A 24429-nucleotide genomic window follows, 5' to 3' on the forward strand; every position below is an offset into this window, starting at 1 on the left:
GTTACACGTAATTCCTTACAATCCCGTCTTTCCCGAGAGCAGCATATACACCTTCCTCTGCCCTACTACGGAACTGCTTCCAGCTTCCAAATTCCAGAAGCACTACATATAACTCAACATTATGACTCCAACATATAATATTAGTACATATACCAACAACATCAATAAGCCAATATACAAGCAATCTTATCTTATCTTGATCAAGACAACCATCTAACCATCCTCTGCTACCAGAGAAATTGATACAGATCAGGGTACCTAAAATATGCCCACTACCACAGATAGAGTAATTTTACAGTTACACGCACATACATTCATCATACGCTAGGGCCCATTTCACTAACATACGCTCCAATACTCTACCAGCAGCAAACCTGTGGGAAGAAAACTCCTAAAGCACCCTGCATCTGTATCTAGGCGATAGGACCAGTTTAGTGGTTGCCTAACATAATATAAACAATCTATAAACAATAATCAAACATAATTCAATAAATGACAAGTAAAGAAACAACCAACACCATATTTAAAAGTTATATTGCTTTATCTAAAACTAGTCAGAGTAAATCAGAATAAATCATTTCTCATAGTTACCTATTCTAACTAGTGTCAGAACGGGTCAGGACCAGTCTCTCAAAAGTCTTTTCAGGATAAGGTCCTCAGCATCAGTCCTCAGCAACGCAAGTTCACACAGCAAGGCGACGAAAGAAAGTGTGGGGAGAGCCCTCCCTAAGCTAACATTTTATAATGCAAAATACAATGAAAACACACATGAATTCGACAAGTAAAACTGTATCACTGAGCAGAATGAGAAGGAAGGGATGTAACTTTGCAACATCTTGAAATCTCCGCTCAGGAAAAGTCATAATACATAAACCACGGAACAGGAACCAAGAATTTGAAACTATTAAAGTATCCATCTTGTTCACTTCCCTCGGCAAACCGGCTTTAGCACAATGTTCTTTCAGAAGCCCTTTGTTCACCAAGGACAACTCATTTCTTTTGGAGATCCTCCAAACTTGCTGATGTCCTCCCGGAAATTTCCATATAAGGACTACGGTCAGTTGTCTGTAACCGAATTCCAGCAGGGGTCTCCCTTGTCACATCACAGATTTCGCCTGTACCAGAGCTCAGCCAGGCTTCAAATTATTCTCAGTTATTTTCATGAAGGCCTCCATAGGCCACAATAGACCATCTTTAATTAAAGAGACAAAATAAAGATTACTACATCATAATGATTAAACAGTGTTAACCCCACTAACACCCTTATGTGTATGCATTTATCTAGCTTTGCGACATAAAAAAGCATTAATTCAGACAGCATTTTGTGCTCAAAATAAATAGCACACAGCAACATTTAAACATGAAAACTTGCACGTTATTGTGAATACATAAACAGCACACGCATGCTAACCCTCGTGTAACCTCCTCTTGTGTTAGGACAAACAAGTTGATTTAGTGAAACACACTTGCACAAGACTAATAATTAGTTGTTAATTATTAATAATTAATAAAACGCATAGACATGCCAGAGCTTCAAAAACCCCAGAATTTTCTAACAGAAAACTCTGCTCCAGCAGTAGCATAGGATGGTTTTCATTTAGCATAAGTAGCACTTATTACAGAAGAAGTTGGAGACCCCTGGCTTTGACTGTTTCGCTGTCGTTAGTAGAGAGAGCTAGTGCCAAGCATCCTTGAGAGCATGTTCTCTGTGGATGCTACATTATGGAGCATTTATGAAGCTGACCTTCACCAAGCATTTGGCCTCTTGGAAGATTTCGGTACAGAAAAGTCCACACAAGCCCATACTTTTTGCCCCATACCTACAGACAAAAATTGCCCCATCTCATTCTACTTGCCCATTTCAATCCAGTGAAGGCGCATACATCCTGGTTGCGGTTCATATGACACCATCTGGGGTGCAAGGATTTCTAGAACCCCAGGTAAAACTATATTAGATGTTGTGGATACCTCTCTCCCTCCTGCCATCCGTTTGTAGCTATCTGGCGCCCTATTTTGTCTTCTTGCCGTGGTGCGATAAGGATCCTGCCTCCCTTCAGCTTAATTTAACAGCCGCCTTCCATGTTCCCCCTTATGGAGAGCCACACCACTGCTGCAATCTGCTCCTCCTGCTCCGTATAAATACACTTTATAAATGTTATTTTATAAGGTTCTGACAGTGGACTGTTTATCATCAGCCTTTTTTTCCTTCGCGCACATGGCCCTTCAAACATGGGACAAAACACTAGATGAACCCTCTGCTCCCAAGGAGCATTAGACATGGGCAAAGTATCAAGATGCAGTTCTCACAACTAAACAGTCAGTACCAGACTTGGTCATGGCAATGGGACATTGGACTCCAGATGTTACCTGGCGAACTGGACACAAACTTCCAGATGTGACATTAAGTGCTGCTAGATGTAGACACAGGACTCCAGATGTGGCCTCCAGGATTGGTCAGAATATTTCATATGTGCTGACTGTGAGAACTGGCAGCAGTGATTCACATGTCGCCTTCACAGCTGAACCAATTTCCCAGTCTTGGCCTCAAATACTGGGTGGTGAATTTCAGATGTGGCCACCAGGATTGTAACCAGTCTTCCGGATCCGAACCCTGGCTCTGCACACTGTCCCACAGATATCACTTCCACAACTGGGCACAACCCTATTGACGGGGCCACCAGACCTTGCCATAGTTCTCCAGTAGCGTCCTTCGGAGCTGTAACAACAGTGCAGGCATGAACCCCAGAAACGGACACACGATACAATATGGGGTTTCCAGATACTGACATCATATCCCACTCTTGGAGTTCATTCCTTAACAAAGTACTCCAGAAAAGGCCTCAATTGTAATTCCTACACTGGTAACACGTCCTGCCTTTTCCTGCTGGCCATAATGTTTCACATTTCAGTTCAGTTCCATACATGCCCCTAAACTAGATCTACACCAGTACCACTGCAACTGAGCGCTTTATGTGTGGGTATATCAGATTTACACATCTAGTAATGAGCTGGTCATGGATGGTGTAGTAACGTGTGGAAGTCAGAGGATGCTTACATCAGAGCAAGCACAAGGAGATGATGGACGGAGCACTGCAACTTTTCAGACACTCACCCCCAGTCACAGATCTGGGTTGAATCCATTGTCGTTCTTTAGCTCACTTCACCACCCCAGTTCAGACACAGCTATATGCAAATCGGTCTTGACCCTGTGCCTCATGGGAACAGTTCAGCCGAACTGCCAAGCCATGTCTTCTCTGGACAGGAAACAAGCATCCTGGGACCAGTTTCGGGCTAACAGCCCTCATCAGCCAGCCTAGCTTGAATCCAGTGGCAAAGTGAGCAAGGGACCCACGTCTGGGCATACCCTGCCAACTTAGGGCAAACAAAGCAAACACAAGGAGATGATGGACAGAGCACTGAAACTTTTCAGACGCTCACCCCCAGTCACAGATCTGGGTTGAATCCATCATTGTTCTTTAGCTCACTTGTGTTTGCGGTGCTTACATCAGAGTCACTCCTTTCATTTACAGCAGTAAGATTGACTCTCAAATCTACTTTCCCCTGCTTCATCTTTGCTTCTAGGTTCTGCGCTGGTCCTTCCAAGCGAATGGTGTCGCAATATCAGACCTGCCACCTCACACGGTGCCACTATGTGTCACACAATATTTGCTTCCTTCACGTGGTCACCACGAGAAGAGCCGTTGTCACATGGTGGAAGGGAAGGTGACCTGGAAGACGCAGGGTTTCCTGCTCATATTTGGAGGATTGAAGCAGCTATTGTCCATTAAGGGGTGTGAATACACAGTACCACACCATATCTTCTCCCTTCACATGGTCACCATGAGAAGAGCCGTTATCACATGGTGGAAGGGAGGGTGAGCTGGAAACCTCTGCACTGAGAGGGCTCCAAGCTCATCTTTCAATGATCTAAGCAGCCGATGTCCATTAAGGGGTGTGAATACACATCAGGACTTTGGCGGCAGCCAGGGCAATTCTTAGTTAGAGGTGGAGAAGGACTGGTTGGGGCAGGGGTAGAGGTGCCTCTGATACAGTTCCCGGCATGCAGCCTCACCCCCTACAAGTCCCCACTCCCTCCTATACTGTGAACTTTTTTTAAGCTGCCAGGTCTGCGAAATTGAAGTTTTAATATCAACATCCATATGCATTGACTCTGCAATACTGACTAATATATCTTCAAGGTAAGTGGATGTTGATTTAGAATAGTAGATATATTTTTTATTTTTTTTATTTTACGGAGTTTTATATAGCGCGAACTTGACCCGAAGGTATCGGGTATCAGAGCGCTTTACATTGCACCAGTTTTGTTACAGATCGACACATTCATTGTTATTAGGCATACGGTGATTAAGTGATTTGCCCAGAATCACAGGATGTTCAGCGTCATTGCCGAGACTCAAACCCAGTCCCCCAGATACGATGTGGACCGCCCTAGCCGTTATACCGATGCCCCACCAAGACCCAACTTTACATATGCATAAGAGTCGCTCCCTTCTACCACCTGAAGTCCTGTCTGTTCCACACGGACTCGACGTAGTATCCTCGTGCATCCTTTTTTTCTTGAAACTTCATGTTGCCATACATGTCTGCAAGGTTTGTTGAGGAAGAAATCACCATTTTGAAAAGAATGATGTACGTAGCAAAGAACCACGGTCAGACTAGAAACACAATTACATTAAAAAAGAAAATACTATACAGATTGGTATTACTAGTGACTATCTACCTATCAATATATTTACCTGGGACTCTAGGGGACCCTAGGAGTGCATGGGTGGGTGAATAAAGATTAGATAAGGCCATTTACCAGCTTAGGTATGACTTTACAATTAATTCAAACGTGGTAATAGCAGGAATAGAGTGCAGGTCAGTGGTAGTCTTTTCCAGAGAGGAGGACTAAATAAGAGGAAAGAGAAAAATCAAGAGGCAGCACTGGCCGGTTTAGTGGAGGTAGTGCAGTAGCTGTGTCTGCTTTCCATTCATGATAGGTAGCTGAGAAATCGACCACATAGTACTTAAACACCTATTTCTTTGCTCGTTTCTAGACAATTGTGTAGCAACAGTAGAATGTATGGCTGTATAGGTTAGAAATAGATCTTATGGCAAAGTTTACTGCTTTGTCTAGTGGTGGGAATGAGTATTAAAGTAAGCCGACAAGCTGATTGGAGGGAGGTCTGGCTGGCTCCCAGCATGTTGACAAAGTCTACACGCCTCCGGCTGATTCAATTAAATTACCTTTACACAACGTACCTCACTCACCCCAATGCACTTACACCATGCTGGCGGGATTCCCCAACCTGCCTGTTTCCACTGTTCTGCAGCTCTATCTGACTTTTATCATGTGGTCTGGGCCTGCCCGGTTATCTCTCATATTGGCAGCGAATACGAAGTGAGCTTTTGGAGGTCTTTGTGCAGGACCTTGGCCTAACCACCAGGGTGGCTCCTGCTTGGCATGGTTGATGAGATTGGTAGCTCCCGTGCTGACTGTACACTCGTGGGTGTTGCCACATTGGTTGCTAAAAGGGACATTGGCCGGAGATGGAACTCCCCCAGCGCCTATCCCTAGTGTAATGGAGAGCAGGAGTGGACTGGGGCGCTCAGCTGGAAAAGCCTATTTAAACTGGGCAACGCTATCCATGGAAGCATGATAGGATATGGGTGACGTGAGAGGCACACTATGGTATGGGGATGTGATTTGTCAAATGGTTGGTTATAATGTGAAGGTGATTGTACTTTACTTGGTGGATTCCAAAAACAAATACATATTTTGTTATAAAAAAAAAGTACACTGACAAGTAGGCTTTTGCACTTGCCTTACTTGCTTCTCAAGTTAAGTGCAGAGAGTAGTGCTTTGGCTGTGTGGAAGGAAATGTGGCTCAGGATTTTGCAAATATTGAGTACTTGGTATTTGTCAGCAGTCACTGTGCATGTGCTCAAGGATTTGGACTGAAAGGTACACAAAGATGTTTAACAGAAGGTATAAGGGTGAGAGTTTCTGGCCGAAATAGAATAAGCAGAGGAAGATGCTTGAGTTAAAACTTTTTAAGGAAAGTAATTTTTTCTGTCATAGAACAGATTAGCACAACTGTATTACAGGTTTACACCTATGCCAGTGTGGAAAGGTGTTGAGGAAAGGATCCATGAATGAAGAAGCCAGTTGTAGTAACATAGACATTACTTTTATTTCAGGAGAAAATAACCCACGGCAGAGGAAGTGTCCAGATGCTTCAAGGAACTGGCAAGAAATGACCCTTGAAGTTCTGAGAACCATACTACACGTTCCATCAGAACATGGAATGACCATCAAACAAACACAGATGTATTTAAAACACCAAATAAAGAGAACTGACAGAAAATTACAGAATGAGTAGAATCAAAACCACATTAATGATACAGCTCAGACAGACAGCCAGTGTTTCGGCCCCTTCCATATTGTACAATGGCCCTCATCAGGACTAATCACCTGTGACCGCAGAGGTGTATGTTAGAGCTAATTTAACACTGTTGCCCTTGGTGCCTAGGGGAGTAAGAGGGGTCATGTTTTCCAACATAACTGACAACACTATTTTCCAGTATTTATTTTTAAAGCTCTTTTGTGTCTTGGGCCAGGATTTTAATTGTATTTGCTAGGTGCTATATATCTCAATAGGGTTTAGCGTGGGAAGAATTGTTAGTTCTAGAGGTCTCTTTTGAAGTTTAGAGCTTATCAGAAAAGAGTAAAACTTTACCTTTGAAACTTGATGAACCTCTACTGGCTTGGGAAGATAATTTAAACAAGCATTTGCAATGCAATAGGTCTCGCATTTACGCGAGTTTAAGCTATTGGCATTGTAAATGATAATGCCTTTTATTTACATTATAAAACCAAAAACATAAATAATTCATTGTCATTTATAATAGGTAAAACTTACGTAAATGCAAGACCTATTACACTGCAAACGCTTGTTGATCATTGCTTATGTGAAGGCATGACAACCGCAGTGATGCTGGATTCCCACAGTCGTGTGTAGCTCCCCTCAATTCCCCCTCTCCTTTTTTTCCCCCTTACTTTCTAAAGTAATAAATCAGACTTGAAGTGGTTACTTTTTGTATATGTATTCTTATGGTAGACCTGTGAGGCTTTGGTTCGGAGGGGAAAATAATTGAAAGTGAGTGGGGGGAAAAATAATTACAATTGAGAGGGAAAAGTTGATTGAAATTGTCTGAAAAGACCGTAGGTGTATGAAGTTAGTGGTGTTTCACAAACCATAGCTGACTGGTTGGGTATGAATGAGATTATGTCCTGTGTCCCTTATTAAGCAGTTTGCACACTGGGACCGGGCGGTTCATAATCCTCACACTGCAAAATCTTGTTAAGTAGTCGCGCTGGTCAGAGAAGCCTCTGGGGGATGAGGGCACAATGAAGGAAGGAAGAAAAAGCCATCCGTTCCCAACAAAGAGTCTGAAATCAAACGGTGGTTCATGTCTTAGTTACTGGCAGAATTTGTTTGTTGGCCATATAGCATGGCAAATAGATGCACCACTTCAGAAGCAGAAACAAGCATTGGCATAGCCAATAGGTCTCATCTTTGGGACCATATAAGTGGTTAGCCATGCAGCACACAAGTAGGTACTATAAGTAGGTATTTTATACAAAAAAAAATAGGTAAAATTAAAAGGCCCTGGCTAATGACAGACCTAAAAAAAAGACACAAAAAATGCAATCTGTTAAACGACTGAAAGAACTCACCTCCCCAAAAAAAACCACATGTGCGAGAAAAGTTATCCCTCCCTACCAGACACCACAAAAACCAAGAAAAGAAGTTGGGCTGATGAAGCAGGGGCATTGCTAGTGTACGAATGGCAAGTCGACTATCTACAAGATTATAAATAGCCAAAACTTGACGCCTCACTCCATTCATTTTGCTTTCCCTCCAGTTCTTCTTTTTTTATCCTAAGGATAATTCCAGCTGCATGTGAATCTTTGATAAAAACAATATAAACTCATTTTGATTTGTTCTTGTGTCCGCTGTCTATTTATAAACCGCGTAGCTTCTTCAGATATGCCCCTAATACTGACCTTGCCTTTAATTCTGTCATGTAAGGAGAACTGTAATCACTCCCCAAAATCTGCCTCTTTGCCAGCTAGTCACCCTAAAACTGTGTCATTCTCATCTAAGGCTACCATGTGGCTGTTTCCCCCCCCCCCCACCCCCCCCCCCGAGCATGAACAGTATTTGAATGCCCTGGACCATACAAAAAGCAGAAACTTCATCCATAGGAAGTTTTTTTGTCTCGTATCAGTGAATACCTAGAATACCAAATATAAAAAGACAGGAATTTAAAATGTTCTCTGAAACTGTCTTAATGATCCATGGCTGATCTTTAACATTAAAATAAAAGGTCTTAAAAACTTCCTAACAACATAGTGCTAGCTGTAGCTGGTGAACCAGTGGTGAAGTATACTAAATGAGGACCGTAAAAGAAGGGAGAGTTAATCAGTCGAAAAGTGGGGATGATGTTTTGGTAAATGTGAAAGTGCAGTAAGTACCTGAAACATTAATTAGGCAAGGACCGTGAAAAAACACGACGAGTGAAGGAAGGCAGAAGGCGTGATGCTTGAGAGGACGAGTTTGGCGTGAGGAGTGAGAAACTTGCCGTCTAACGTGGGGGCTGGATTCGTGAAACATACCAAGGGGTTACGAAGCAGAGGCCAGATTGCAATAATAAAGCAAGGACTGTGAAAATAACAGCGAGTGAAGGAAGGGCGTGATGCTTTAGAGGACGAGTGAGAAACTTGCCGTCTAACGTGGGGGCTGGATAAGTAAGACTTACCAAGTGATTAAGAAGGCGAGGCCAGGATGAGGCTTATACTTCCTAGAGAATTTGGAAACGCCGCCAGGGGATCGGTGCTTGTAGGAGCCTAGGTAAATACGAGACAGATAAATACGGTGTAGCATGTGGAATGGAACAAGTGAGGAGGTGCTGGGATGAAAGGCTTACCGTGATCAAATAGAAAAGCTCATACGGGCTCTTCTCGTAATATAAATACAGAGCCTCCAGGAGCGTAGGTAATATTTTTTGGGAATAAACTTTTTATTATATTCGCTGTCAAGGCACAAACAAATCAGGTATTGTATCCAAATAATTACGAGCATTACATTCATACTTTTTGATGTTACGATAATTGGCGCAAGAGTCTTACATATGTCCCAACACATGATAACCTTCCACGTATTACATTTCTAACTCCCCCGTTTTCATTGTCCGATTCTCCCTCCGCCCTTATGTCTGGTGGTTCACAGATGTATCCCCTGTACTTATTCCAAGCCCCCCAGACCCTGCTCCATTTCTTTGGGCAGCCTCGATTGATAAATACTGCTCTTTCAGCCACCATGGCAGCATCAAGATCCCCACACCAGGCGGTAAGCGACGGTGACTCTCTCGCACCCCATTTTTGCACGATGTTGCGCTTCGCCACCATTATCCCCATTGTTGCCCATTCCTGTGCTGGGCGTGAAAGATCGTTCAGCTCCCACACATTTAGTACACATCTCCTAGGCTTGGGAGCCAACGATACCTCCACCGTCTGTGATATGGTCCTCATCACTTTCACCCAGTATTCCATTATCCTGGGGCATTCCCACATAGTATGAAAGAAAGTACCTTCCTCCCCACATCGCCTCAAGCAGTACGGGTGTGGTGCTGACCCTATTTTGTGAAGGGTGTATCTTGTGTAATAGGTTCTATGTAAAATTTTGAGTTGCACTAGTTTAAGTCTTTACGGTATCCCCACCTCCCGTGGGGAGGCCAACACTTCACGCCATTCGGAGTCTTCGAAATCGCCCACATCTCGGGACCATTTTTCACTGAGGGCCACGTGCGGGTCCGGTAAATTGTTCACTAACCTTCCCTTACTAACCTGTGAGGGAAGTAGCCCGCTTAGACATGCAGCCTGTCAATAACCTATCCTCCAGAGGGGTAGCCTCAGGAACCTCTGTGCCGGGTGGTAGGGCTGCCTGCAACGCATGCCTTATCTGCAGGTATCGAAAGCTTTCAGAGGGCGCCAGGTCGTATTGCGCCTGAAGGTGTTCAAACGTAGTCACTCCCCCCTTATGCCACATATCGCCCACTGTTGATATTCCAATTGCGTCCCACTTGTCAAAGCCCTTGCATTGCCGCAATCCACCGAGCCGCTGCGTTACCCACAAAGGGGTAAGTTGGGTTATCGTTCCCTTCCATCCCAATTTAGCATGTGCTTCATGCCATATGCTAACAGTCTGCCTTGTGGGTCCGAGTATCACTGGTGTGCGCTTCTTGTTATAAAGTGCGGACATCATGCTTTCAAGCCCATGTCTATCTGCCTTGAAAGCGGGATTCGCTTGTGGAGCGTGGATCCACCGATTGATTACTTTCATGTGGGCCGCCCAGTAATACAACTGTATGTCGGGCAGCGCGATGCCTCCGTCGTACCACCCTTTAGTGAGTTTGCGCTGTGCTATGCGTGCTGGATTGTTCCCCCACAACAGCCCGGAGACCTGAGCCGCAATGTTTTTAAGGTAAGTGGGCGGCACTGAGAACAGCGTATTTTCGAGTGCATACAAGAATCGAGGCAGTGCCATCATTTTGAAAAGTGCTGCCTTCCCCAACAGTGTTAGGGGGAGTGTCCCCCAATGGGTGGCATCTTTTTTTAAACGTTCCAGGGGAGGCATGAGATTTTTTTTTTTTTGTAATTCGTCCGGGTCCGCCGTGATGTAGATACCTAGATACTGGAACGCATCCACCGAGATCCGCAGTGGGCAGCCCTCTGGAAGCTGCAGCGGTGGGCCCTGGAGCACAAAAAGTATCACTTGGACCAATTTATAGTGTAGCCCGATGCCCGACCAAACTGGTCACATATATTTAGGAGTACCAGAATGGAACGTCATCCGCATGCAGCGATATGCGGTCTTCCCAGTCTGCCATCCAGCGCAGGCCTCGGATCAAGGGCTCCTACCTGATCCATGCCGCCAGTGGTTCTAGTACCAGCGCAAACAACGGCGACAGCTGGCAGCCCTGATGCGTGCCTCGGGACAGTGGGAAGTCATTGAATATATGGCCATTAGCCGCTACGTGGGCCAGCGGTTTTGTGTAGAGGAGGCGTACTCATGCACAGAACTTTGGGCCGAAGCCCAAATGTGCCAGTACCGCGAACAAGAAGGGCCATTCCACCATATCGAACGCCATACGGGCGTCCAATGACAGGATGACTGCTGGCTCTTGAAGATAAACATAGGTATGATTAAACTGGAGGGAGATTTAGGATAGTTTTGAGGGCGAAAGCCCGAGGAGGGTGCCTAAACAGTGAGGAGTGAAGGAGGTGCTGGAAAGTAAGAAGGGAAGGGAACAAAAAAAATTAAAGCAAAATATAGACAAGGAGGAAATGAAGGTAAAAAGAATAGTGTGAAGATAACGACAGTGGAAGAGAGAAAAAAACACGGAGGAACTAAAGGAGGAAAATGATAAAATGAAAAGATAAGGGAAGAATGGAAGCAATAAGGGAAAGTTACCGCCATAATTTGCACACATCCATTTGTCATTGATTGATCCTGGACCGCGCTATATTTCCATGTTCAGGCATTTGCGAAAGTAAAAGTAATGGCCAGCGATGCGGAGAAAGAGATAACAAAAGGCAGATGGCAGCTGTGCGCGTGCACGCGAAGGGGCACGCAAGCGTGAGGCCAGGAAAAGCTTGTGGGTAGCACTTTGAAAACCCCCTTACTAAAAGTCGAGCAAGCAGCGCATGCGCTGCTCTAGGCTCGACCTAAAAAGAATTACTATGCAGTCTTTTAAATTCAGTTTCCAGTGCCACAAGATGTCCAATGTGCTTTGTAAGATATTGTGCCATATGAATTGATGTCAGGGTTCAAAATGGGGTTGGGTACTTCTAAAACTAAAGGAGGTTGGACCATGTAACATACCACCCAACAAAAATGTATACTCTCCCCCCCAGTTTGTTCATCAAACATAAAGTGTGCCAATCAAGTTTTCCAGAAAGAAAAAAATCACAAAATACTGTAAATGAATTCATTCACCCTAAAAAGACATGTGTTAACAATAATGATTTTATGCGGCATGACTGCTGAATGGCTTCTCCCCCAATTATTTTCCAATTCACAGACACCCACATTACAGATGTAACGTTTTTAAGTTGAATTCCAAATAGACCAGGATATGCAGGATGAACATACAGTTTATTATTTCTCTCAACAAATCTGTCAACTGAAATTCCTTTTGTAGCAGGTTTACCCACACAGTATGGCTTCAAAACTCTACAACGATCATTACTCCTATCCCTGAGTAATACTTTCTACCCTTTTCCAAGATACATGGTTCAACAAGGCTTTCCACATGAGCCCTTTTACAATCACAAATTACTGTCCTTTCCTCAATACTACCGTCACTTTCTCCTTCATACAGGCAACACTAGGTCGTCGTCATGAGGAGTCCCTTTAAATTAAAGGAGTCGAAACGCATCTGTATTTTAGAACCAGTGTCCAGTTTATCTACGAGTAACCTATTGGGGCACAATAGGAACCCATGAAGAATCTCTCAGTGGGCATAAAGATATTTGGTTTCCCTTCCCGTTGGCACATAGTGAATTATATAGGAACAGCTTGAAAGGAATCCAGCTATTCTATTCCAACATCACTTACTTAGTTCTGGCGTAAGCCAAGTCGTTTTAATTTTACTAACATTGTATATAAAATATACTTACTTATACGGGCTTTCAGCCAGGTCTCTTCATCCGTTGTTTTGTTTTTGTGTCAGTCACATTTTTCTTCCACCTGCTGCAGCATACAGCATAGGGCGATGGTTCAGCCCACTTCAGCCATTGGCTAAATTCACTGTGAGTGACGGCTTTCTGCCCTTTCAAAAGGACATCCAAGTAGTTCCCTAAGTGCCAGGAACTACTATAACAATGTATGCTTTTTGAGACCGAAATAGATTTTTGCTTTTAGCCAATGTTTTTTTTTTTTTAGATTAATGTGTGCCCGGCAGCATTCCCAAACAATAAATTATGTGAAAGCTGTGCAAAACAAAAGAAGCATTGACAAAACCAAAAGACTGGTGGCCTACATGTGATGAATTGGCTTTACCTATGCTTGTTTTTGGACTGATTTTCTACTTGAACAATTTTATCTAGTACCAATTATGCAACTGATCACCTACCTCTCACATTATATCCATGGGTGATGTTTTTTCTTATTCTCTAAGCGCTCAATATTGTATTAACACCAGTAATATGTTTGTCAATTTTTTTTCATAAAATGATAATTGTTAACACTTGTAGCATGAAGTAAAATATATTTTTCGGACGAATGAATCCATTTAAAGTATTGTGATTATTTCTAGAATGCGTGAGTGACTCGCTTGTTTGGCAGCTTTGAATGAAACCAACTAAGCACTATGAGAGGAATCACTTGGCAATATCTGATTTGTTTTCTATACTTTTCCTGATTTCTATGCTAGATAGGCAGAGGCATATAAATTACTTAACCTATGACCCAAAACGCTCAAAATAATGTCAGACTAAATATTTATTTTCTCTGTGGGCTTTCCAATCTTCAGAACAGGCTGTGGTAAGCACATTTCTTACCTGAATGATCCACTCTGCTCAAAATATCCAACTTTATGCTTCAAACCTATATTGCAAAAGACCCTTCGTGGGATTACTAAGAACGTACATGGGCTTACACCCCGGCCATTGCGTACCACTGATTGGCTTTATTGGTACTCTCTTTTGGGTGCTACATATTCAATGGCTTTTCTTACCCTAGGTTATCCATCTTATGTTTGTCCCTATTCTGGATCATAGCCTTTTTACAATCTCTCTCATTGGCTGGCTTCCATTATTTCACTGTTCACTTTTAGGGAACTCGTTTTTTCTTTTGGAGTAAGCACTCCATGAGGGTGCAGGTGCGTTTCAGCTCTCTCACTCGTGTGCTTCCCCTCCTAAATATTCCTTGTTTTTGAAATTATGAAGGTCGACATCAGGTGTATTATAAGCAAGGATTTCTTTATATGTGTTACTTCAGACCAATACAGAGTGAAAACAAACCAGCCGACACGTGTTTCGTCACAACGTGTTAAACTTGTGACTCTTCAGGGCTGTATGTTAAGCGTCTGGGTCGCGGTACGGGTGTTAGCAAAGGGGCGGAAGGATGGGGGGCATCCTCCCAATGTCCCAACAAGTGGGCAGGGAACCAATACCAGACGGTACGTCTTGGCTTCAAATGGTCTGTGTGAAAAAGGATCTTGTGTACGGGATCGGCGTGTTCTCCTAACACGTGTGCACAGGACCTCACTTCTAGTTGTTGGTGCGGGTCTCGACCCACACATTTGCAGGGTTTTTTTCTTTGGGTTTGTTTCCCCTGACCTGTTGGCACCGTACTTACCCAGTTTCTAGTGATACCCACGACGCACACGCCTGAGCGCCATTTCTTCCTCAACTCCAGCGAAACCCTCCACTATTGTTACTGCTTTTTTCCTCATGTTACCATCTTGGATCTGTAAATGAAAAAAATGGGAGCTGCTTCATTTTGTAGGCACACATGCATAACAACACATTCATGAGCACACGTCAACGCACGCACTCACATACAAAATCATGCTGCTGCTACGGCAGCAATATTGTTTTATTTGTCATTTTTGTTTGTTTTTCTTTTGGCCATCCTGCACAGCAAAGCCAATAGGTCCCAGAGGTGAGACCTGTTGGCTTTGCCAATGCTTTCTGTTTTTGTTTCTGTAATTGTTGGCTTTTGCCTTATGGCCTTCTGCTTTGTAGTAATATTTGTTACTTGTGTACTAAGGATCTAAATAATTCCAGGAAGTTCTAAAGTGCAAGAACCTGTATCAGCTAGTTCAAGCAAGCCTTCATAGCATACCAGAAACTCCTATGTTAGATAGGATCAATATATTACCCAGCAGATATAGAAAAGTACAGACCCTAAAGTACTCGGATAACTAGGGTCCTTCTATATTTTTTTCTTCACAATTTGTGTTTTTTGCAGATGCACTAAGTATCGCTTGAGTATGGCTTTAAAGGGATGAGGCTGACATTGGTTTCCAGGCAACATCTAAATTGGAGTGTTATATGGCTTTATTTGAGCCGGCGGGGCCACCTGCACTAAGTTTTTGGGGACCAGCACTTATTTTTCTTCATCAGAAATTCCCTCAGAGAGCAAGAGAAGGAAAACACACATAGGGGAAATAAGGAGAAAGATGGAAGAAAATGTCACAAGAGGAGAAAGCAGGAACCTGCAAGAGTGAGATAAAGTGGCCGGGAATGTCTGGTAGTCAATAATTGAAAACTGAACAGCCTTTGGCGTGCTAACATGTAATGGCACTGGTGGATGGGTATCTATTTTTTCCCCCTTTTTACCTCAAATATTACTGCTCTGTTTTACCTCTGTGCATGAGGGTAGAGCAAGTTTGGCAGGCAGAAGCCACATGAAAGCTCAACTTCTTATGGGCTGGGACCTCGAGCTGACACAGTGCCACCCTTCTGGCTCGAGCCTGATTTGAGTTTTAAGAGGCTCACCCACCTCTGATAAGATCATTGTCAACAGTTTATCTTATGTTTGATGAGATCAATATATTACCCAACAGAAGTGAAGAAGTAGGAAACTTGGGGTGGAGCTGTGGAATCCTTAGGTTGGAAACTCTGGAATGGCCTTAGCCCCTCCTTCATAGATCACAACCCAAACTATTCTACTCTCAGGAAGCACCTGAAAAGTGAACCTTTTGAAGAAGTTTTTAAGAAAAGTGACTGTGGTGTAGGTGTAATGCAAGTAGGTGGCGTCTAACCCTAGCCTCTCTCTCCTCTCCTGTTTTCTTTCTAATTCTCCCGCTCCCTCCTACTGCTTTACTTCCTCACTACAACCTGATTTATAGTTTTAGTATAGAGGGCAGACAAAACCACAAACCACCAACCCCTCTCTGCTCATGTAAAAAAAAGTTGTTGTATAGGAAAGAACCGTGGTGGTACAGCAGAGCATGATTGGAACCCTAAAAATAGTAATGATGGTGTACAAAACGTAAAAAACAGAATTAACCCCCTCAATGCCTGTCAAGTTTTATTAAAATTTCTATTGTATAGCATACAGTATAGCAAAAACAATCTTGATGGAAGTGCTTTGTAAATTATACAGTGTTTATTTTTGGAAGCTCTGATTCTCCCTGGTATTTTTGTGTCCAGGTGGTTTCATCGCGACATCAGCGGCCTGGATGCTGAGGCCCTCCTGAAGAACCGAGGGGTCCATGGCAGCTTCCTGGTCAGACCAAGCCGGAAAACCCAGGGTGACTTCTCCTTGTCTGTGAGGTGAGGAATGAGGCCCTCTCCTATATAGTACCTCCCCTGCTGCTTTGTCCTCTTCCCCACTAACCCTTTCCTGTCACCTCCCCAGGGTGGGTGACACAGTTACCCACATACGCATCCAGAACACGGGGGACTATTATGACCTTTATGGTGGCGAGACGTTTGCCACCCTCGCCGAGCTGCTGGAGTTCTACACAAAGGAGTATGGGAACCTGCAGGACAAGGATGGCACCCTCATCGAGCTCAAGTACCCCGTGAACTGCTCCGACCCAACCTCCGAGCGGTAAGTGGCATCGAGTGAGGTCAGGACTCTTAATCCTACTCTAGGTCCTGACCTGCATGAACCTCATTAAACAGCAGATCATATAATTCCAAGCTGAAGATCTACCAAGTCTAAATATTTCTAGCCAGGCTTCAAGGGGGCAGCCAGTGGAAAGTAAAAGGTTTGTCCTCGTAACCCAATCTTACAAAAACAATCACTAACAATAGGGGTTCTGGAATGTTTCTTTGTTTGATGATGTCTGGTTGGGTTGTAAACCCTATTATGTAATAACCCTTTTAACATTTTATGACTAAATAATTTCCTTATCAAAAGAAAAATGTCAGTCATTGGGCAATGCTCCAAGTGGCCATAATCTATCCAATGCAGAAGAGGTCATCAGATTTGTGAGAGTCCCAATATGGACATAAGAAGACCATCAAGAGCCTGCACAGCTTGAAGTTTTATTTTAAACACGTCACAGTTATGGTAATTCCAGGCTCCCTTTTTTCAAATAAGTTTTCATATTTTGGCACTACAAAAAGACAGGGCTTAACCGATGAATTGTCGATAGTGTTTCGCAGATAGAGGATTGCCTGTGTGTAGCGTTAAATGTGAAGTGTAAAGACGTCACTTTCGCATTAGAAGAAACATCAGAGGAGTCTGTCTCACATGATCTCTTGATTCAGTCTTCCTTGCCCCAGGCCAGTTCGTGCATAAATGCATTTCTTGGCTCATATCGAGATAGTACTCACTCTTATGGAGATCGTACTCACTCTTATGGAGATCGTACTCACTCTTATGGAGATCGTACTCACTCTTATTGAGATAGTACTCACTCTTATCGAGATAGTACTCACTCTCACCGAGATACTACTCACTGTTCAGCTCTCACGACTTTCTTCTGTAGTGAAGAGCAGTTTCGTGACCAGGCGGCGTAGGGGAAATGTCAGATTGCATAAAATATTGTCACATGTCGCATCTTTTCCAAACATGTTCTGTGGCCCTTAGACCTAGAATCGTGGGTTACGGCATGTTTCCATGACACCTTCTTCTGGGCCCAATAAATACTTCTTAAATACAGGAGTTAAATGTTTTCTGGCATGTGTTATCCTTGCTGAGTTAACTTCTTGGAGCGACACAGTACAGGAAGAGGATCCGGTGATGAAGTTCCAACAGTTGCTTGTTTTTTGATACCTTTGTTGACGTTTTCTGTCGTCACCTCCGCTCCTGGACTCCCTTCTGAGAGTCCCACAAACGCACACAGAGTTCCTGATCTCTGTATGGAAAGGCCTCCTGTTCAGTAATTTCTAAAGAACCTTTCCCTCAGCTCCTGTCTTACTGCAGCGTCAGTGGAAAGTGTTTTGGTGGCATGAGTGATTTCTACTGCCAGGGTGGAGGGAAGGGGAAGCAGCTTGCCCTGGCCAAAAGAAGCAGTATACTGATAACTGGGAATTGTTTTAAGCAGAAAAAAACCTAGTGGCAGTAAGCCGCTCTGTGATTGGTCATCACTAACATCTTTTGCCATTTATATCCTTCCTGGGAGTATGTGTCAATAGGGAAGGGACTCCAAATATTCTTCAAAACCCCCACCCCATTTCTAATAATCAACCTGTGGATACTTTTACACGTTGGTAAGGCCTGCCTGACCAGAATAGTATGTTTGGCAATCATGAATTTGATTGCATTTTTAAAACTGTAACAGAACTTAACTGCAATGTTTAAATAAGTCTAGACATATTTAAACATTGCTAATTTAATAGAATAATTGTGAAAAATTCTGAGGGGGACCCCAATGATTTTTTTCCCCATGGGGTGGGGGGGGGGAGCTGCATTAAAAAGTGTGAAGACCACGCCCTAGTGCATGGAGCATAGTGAGAGATAGCGGGGCATATGGTCCGGCTTACCACCCTTCTGTGAGAGAGTGGTGCAGAGCCTTTTTACAGAGATCTACATCTAAATCTGGCAGAAGTTAACAAAAGTAAATGTGGGTGTCGACTCCTAAATTCACAGGTTTGCTTTTCCTCCTGGTGCCTGTTCACGTCGGTTGTTTTGTACCTTTGTAAAAACAGAGTGCAAGAACTGCTCCTGGTTTCGGAGAGGCACTGAAATACATATTCTTATCATGACAAGAAACCCTACAGCACGGGGAGAGGGCAGATCAGGGAGGGTTTTGAAATCACTTGTTTTAATTTCCAGCACTTTCTTCTTCTGCACAGCCGGACATTTTGATTGACAACATTATTGGGCAGATCAGTTCAAAAAAGTCATCACACTCAAACCCGGAATTGCCTCTTGAATGATAGGAGTTGCATTTGCCAGCGCATTTTATCAGCTGTGGTTGGATGGAAAAGCTGAGTCTGCCCTTCTAGGATTTGTACTTTGAGCCGTGGACACCCATCGACCTATCTTTCTCACGCACACATACATTGCAGGTGAAACAGAGATCATTGCAGAAGGCACCTTATCCGCTGATCTACCTTAAGTGGATTGAATCCTGTTACCTGTAGACTGCACATAACTGTCAGCACCAGGCCCAATAGCCAACCGAGCTAACCTACCTGGATTGTACAGCACTTGGTACCACTGGCACATTGGCGAGGTAGAGCGGGGTTGATCCTCTACCGTGGGGTGGCACCTGTTTGGAAAGTGTTGAATGGCACTATGGGCTCTGTGGGAAACCAGTGCTTAATTTGAGCCTGTGGTTTCCGGTGCTCGGCACTGACACTTAATTGTCAACCCTTGTACTTCTGACAGTTGCCACACGGTGGCGCTGTTTTTCCAATTAAAAAGATAAGCAGAACAATAAGCACATACATTAAAAACAACAAATACCAGCCGCCCAGGCCATACTTATTGCTTTGGGGGTCACAAACAGTCTGAAATGTCACACTTGTAGCAGTGTGATGGTTAGTAGTTGTATAGGTACTATCTATTGGCAGCGCAGTTAGTGGAAATGGGTGGTACAAGCTTTGGTGTCCTCCTTACAAGGTCCCTGGTACTTATTTATCAAATGAAGTACTGTAGAGAAACCTTGTGCAGTTGTTTCTGCTTGAAAAGTGGGATCTCTTATAGCACGGTTACTCATAGTACGGCCCGCGGGCCGCCAGCGGCCCGGCAAGCCTTCCTTGGCGGCCCGCGGACCTTACAGACATCCTACCTGTGTTTTAAATAAAAAAAATAATAGTGTTAGCAAACACTGCCGGGTGCAGCACCCCCTACTCTGAGACTCTGCTCCGTGGGGGCTGGGGGATTCCAGTGATTGTCAAAGTGGAGATGCAGGGGCCTAAGAGGTGAAATGCAACAAAGCTTATTAGCATGTAAATGGTCTTTTAAAGACCTGTGAAGTACTGGGGTGCGGCTGTGTGTGCGCGCTGGGAAGCTGACTGCGGGGCTGAAGACTGACACACACACTGGGTGAGATGACAGAGGGTGACGGAGGGAGGGAGAGGGAGACAGAGGGAGAGGGAGGGAAACAGAGGTTGACAGAGGGTGACAGAGAGAGGGAGACAGAGAGACGCAGTCTGGGGGAGACAGAGGGAAGGAGACAGTGGGAGAGGGAGGGAGGCAGAGGGAGGGAGAGGAAGGGAGACAAGGAGAGGGAGGCAGAGAGGGAGACGGAGGGAGATGGAGGGTGACAGAGGGAGGGAGAAGAAGACAGAGATGAGAGAGACAGAGGAAGAGAGACAGGGAGGGAGACAGAGGGAGGGAGACAGAGGGAGGGAGAGAGACAGGGAGAGATAGAGGGAGGGAGACATAGAGAGAGACTGAGGGAGGGAGACAGGGAGGGAGGGAGACAGAGGGAGGCAGAGGGAGGGAGACGGAGGGAGGCAGAGAGAGACGGAGAGAGACGGAGGGAGACGGAGGGAGAGAGACAGAGGGAGAAGGAAGGAGACAGAGGGAGGGAGAGAGACAGGGAGAGATAGAGGGAAGGAGACAGATAGAAAGACAGAGGGAGGGAGACGGACGGAGGGAGGGAGACGGAGGGAGGGAGACGGAGGGAGGGAGACGGAGGGAGGGAGACGGAGGGAGGGAGACGGAGGGAGGGAGACTGAGGGAGAGGGAGAGAGACAGAGGGAGACGGAGGGAGACAGGGAGGGAGATGGAGGGAGAAGAAGACCGGGAGGGTGACAGAGGGAGGGAGAGGGAAGGAGAAGAAGACCGGGAGGGTGACAGAGGGAGGGAGAGGGAGGGAGAAGAAGACAGGGAGGGAGACCGAGGGAGAGAGACAGAGGGAGAGGGAGGGAGATAGAGGGAGGGAGAGAGACAGGGAGAGATAGAGGGAGGGAGACGGAGAGAGGGAGACAGAGGGAGGGAGACAGAGGGAGGGAGACAGTGACAGAGGGAGGGAGACAGAGGGAGGGAGACAGAGTGAGGGAGAGGGAGGTAGACAGAGGGAGGGAGACAGAGGGAGGGAGACAGAGTGAGGGAGATGGAGGGAGGGAGACGGAGGGAGAGAGACAGAGGGAGAGGGAGGGAGACGGAGGGAGAGAGACAGAGGGAGGGGGAGAGAGACAGAGGGAGAGGGAGGGAGACGGAGGGAGAGAGACAGAGGGAGAGGGAGGGAGACGTAAACAGAGGGAGGGTGACAGAGGGAGGGCGACAGAGGGAGGGCGACAGAGGGAGGGCGACGGAGGGAGGGAGACGGAGGGAGGGAGACGGAGGGAGGGAGACGGAGGGAGGGAGACTGAGGGAGAGGGAGAGAGACAGAGGGAGAGGGAGAGAGACAGAGGGAGAGGGAGGGAGACGGAGGGAGAGAGACAGAGGGATAGGGAGGGAGACGTAAACAGAGGGAGGGCGACAGAGGGAGGGCGACAGAGGGGGAGACAGAGAGGGAGGAGGGCAACGGAGGGAGGGAGACAGGGAGAGAGACAGGGGGAAAGAGACAGGGAGAGAGAGAGAGAGAGAGAGGGAGGGAGGGGGAGGGGGACGGAGAGGGGGAGTGAGGGGGAAGGAGAGGGAGGGGGAGGGAGATGGAGAGAGAGAGATGTGTGTATGCGGGTCTGGTGGCTCAGTGGACAAAGGCGTCTGCTGCAGGGACCTGTGTTCAACCTCATGGTCACAATTTTTTTTTGCTTTAGCCCCGCCCCTCCCCCTCTGACCCCGCCCCCACCGGTGCGGCCCTCGGCCACAAACCACACTGTAAATTTGGCCCCCGAGAGAAAGTTTGTGAGTACCCATGTCTTATAGGATACAGCACCTGGTGAGGCGGGTCTCTCTAAAGCCCACCCAGTAGTGACAGTGGCACAGCCCAGTGAGTGCACCGAATGCAAGCAGCCAAATATCCCATATAATCCCCCAGGAACAGAAAGCAGCCCGCAGAGCCACTGTATGGACATTCCCTACAGACCTCTTTATTCGCTGTGTTACTAGATCTGAACAATCCCCGAGCAGGACACCGATCCCTTGAGTGATCGCTGATGCCAGTGCAGCGGCATAGCGATCTATGGTGCAGTGGCCCCTTGGCCTAAGGCTGTGAGGGGCCCTCTGCACACCAATTATAGATTGTTTTACTATTCACAAAAAGGGGGAGGGGCCATCATCTTTGCTAGCATTGGGGCCCAGGAAACATTTGCTGTGCATCAGTGCCACTAAACCATGGGCGCAAAACTAATATACTTTGCATTGAGACATCTTTTTTGCCTGTTTCCGCTCATGGTTACTATATTTCCCCTACATGACGTCACTAGACCGTTGAGCCACAGTGTGTCGGGAGCCAATGGGGAAGTGCCCTCTACCACCAGGGAAGAGACGAGGCCCTGCAAGCCTAAAAGGGAAGTGAATGTGCATTTTTATTGTTTTTTTCATATTAAAGGGCAGAAGTCATTCTTATTTAATCCACTTCTTCTTACTCGTGGAAATGTCAAAGTGTTCACACTGTCGCCTTCACGGAGAAACACTGTAACATCATCTCATCAAGAAATCTCCCTTGGCGCTGCTTGAAATGAAGGCTAAAGCCTCAAGCTTGCGGCCACAAGCAAGTACTCAGCAATCGCAAAGTTATGACACTGCCACGTGCAGGGATGGCTTCTACTCTAAGGCGGAGGAGCCTTGCCCCGCTGCATTTCAGCACGGCAAAAAAGGAAACATAAAATGAAAATAATGCAATGGTATTATCATTCTCTTTTTCTGCGCTGGGGCAGTTTTGTGGGGCGGGTCTAGGCTGCGTTGGGAGGAGGGGTGGTGGCACCCTCCTAAGTGCGCATGAATGTGTGGTCGGCCCTCTGTGGCCAGCCAAACATTCATGTGAACTTAGCATGTTCTCCACCCAGGCAGCATTACAACCTGGGTGGAGAACATGCCCAGGCTCCCATTCGTCATCTGAGCGCGGAACCACACCAATGTAAGAGCACCGAGGGGTGTGACCGCTGCAGTTCAACGCATACCCTAAGTATGTAAGGGCAATGTGCGGTATACACTGCACTGCTGGATGAGGGAGCCGCCAGTCCCTCTATCTTTTAAACCACTGCAGATTAAAGTTCAATCTACAGTGGGATTTTTAAAATAGAGGGACTGCTTCCTCTTCCAGCCCTGTTTAAAAAACAATTACACTACTGACTAAATCCGCTGGCAGAGCAGCAGAATTTATTAGTAATTATGCATTACATGAGTAACACGGAATTACTAAATTCCTCCAATTAAATTAAACATTTCTTCTGTCCCTAGCGAACATGTGCTTTACAAATAAACCTTATGGAACGAACGTGTGTTATAAAAATCAATCAATCAGGGTTGGTAAAGCGTAACTAATCACCTGTGAGGGTCTCAAGGCATGGGGGGACGGGGGAGGGGGCGACTCCGTAGTGTGCTGGGGTTATCCGAAGAGCCTGGTCGTGAGGTTCTTCCTGAACTGGGGCAATGTGGAACATTGTCGGACAATGTTTTATTTAAGTTTATTTCATCCTTAAATAAACTATAACATTAAAATATAGGTATGTATGATTTTCCATGGAGCAATTGTTTTAAAATATTTTTGGGGTTTTTTAGCTGCGCCTCAAAAACGATTTGTGAATGTTTTAGAGAAACTTGTTTTTATGTTTGTTTATGTATGTATGTAAGCATGTAATTATTTTACATTTAACCCCTGCGGCCTTATTGATGCCATAAAGGTGCCTGCTAGAGGCCCTTATGGTGTATTTGTACATCCTGGGCACGAGTCTCGGATGCAAGGGAAGCCCCCTCCAATGTTTGCTCAAAGTCTCCAAGAACATTGGACACAGCATCTGGCTCTGGTGTGTGCAGATAGCCGGGTCTGACGCTGTTCAGTCACATTTATTGAATTATACAACAATGTTGTTTTTCGGTTCATCTGAAACCGAGGTCTTTATTAGCAAAGCTTATTTCTGAACCAAGCGGTAAATTGATCAGAAGGCAGGTAATTTGCTTATCAGTGGTGGCTGGTGACATTTGAAAGTGGTGAGGCGTAACATTAATGTCGTACTGCAATGCTGCAAGCGAGCGCAGCGAGCGAGCTCAAACAACTCACGGGGGGTTTCTCCTCCCAAGAAACTTTTGAAAAAAGAGTGGAAAAACGGTGCATTTTTAAGCAAATTTGAGGAAGCAGGAAGGTTAATAAAGCAATTAGTGCTGGGCCTAAACTGCCCTCACAGGCTTATCTACAAGTTCCACATCTCAGCACATCTTAGACACTGATAGGCTGGCCACCCAACCTTACTTGCAGATCTCACCTTGTTTGATGGTAAATCCTGTTCCTCATTCCCTTAACAAATGCTTTGAAGCAACCAGCTGGTTGCTTGAGTACCATAAAAACATAACAAACTTAATACAAAAATAAATAAACTGAACGGTAATAGAG

General features: G+C 45.3%; 1 protein-coding gene across 6 annotated transcripts in view; it reads left to right on the plus strand.

Annotated features, from left to right (window-relative positions):
• Positions 1-24429, plus strand: part of LOC146812763 (tyrosine-protein phosphatase non-receptor type 6-like) — a 302600-nt gene that overhangs the window by 165937 nt on the left and 112234 nt on the right. For all 6 annotated transcript variants that reach the window (XM_085619862.1, XM_085619866.1, XM_085619864.1 and 3 more), the window contains 2 exons: positions 16235-16357; positions 16443-16637. In XM_085619862.1, coding sequence (XP_085475988.1) covers positions 16235-16357; positions 16443-16637 — 318 coding nt within the window. The remainder of the gene's footprint in view (positions 1-16234; positions 16358-16442; positions 16638-24429) is intronic.

Source organism: Triturus cristatus, chromosome 7 (genome assembly GCF_964204655.1).
Source record: "Triturus cristatus chromosome 7, aTriCri1.1, whole genome shotgun sequence".
In the NCBI taxonomy this organism is placed as follows: Eukaryota; Metazoa; Chordata; class Amphibia; order Caudata; family Salamandridae; genus Triturus; species Triturus cristatus.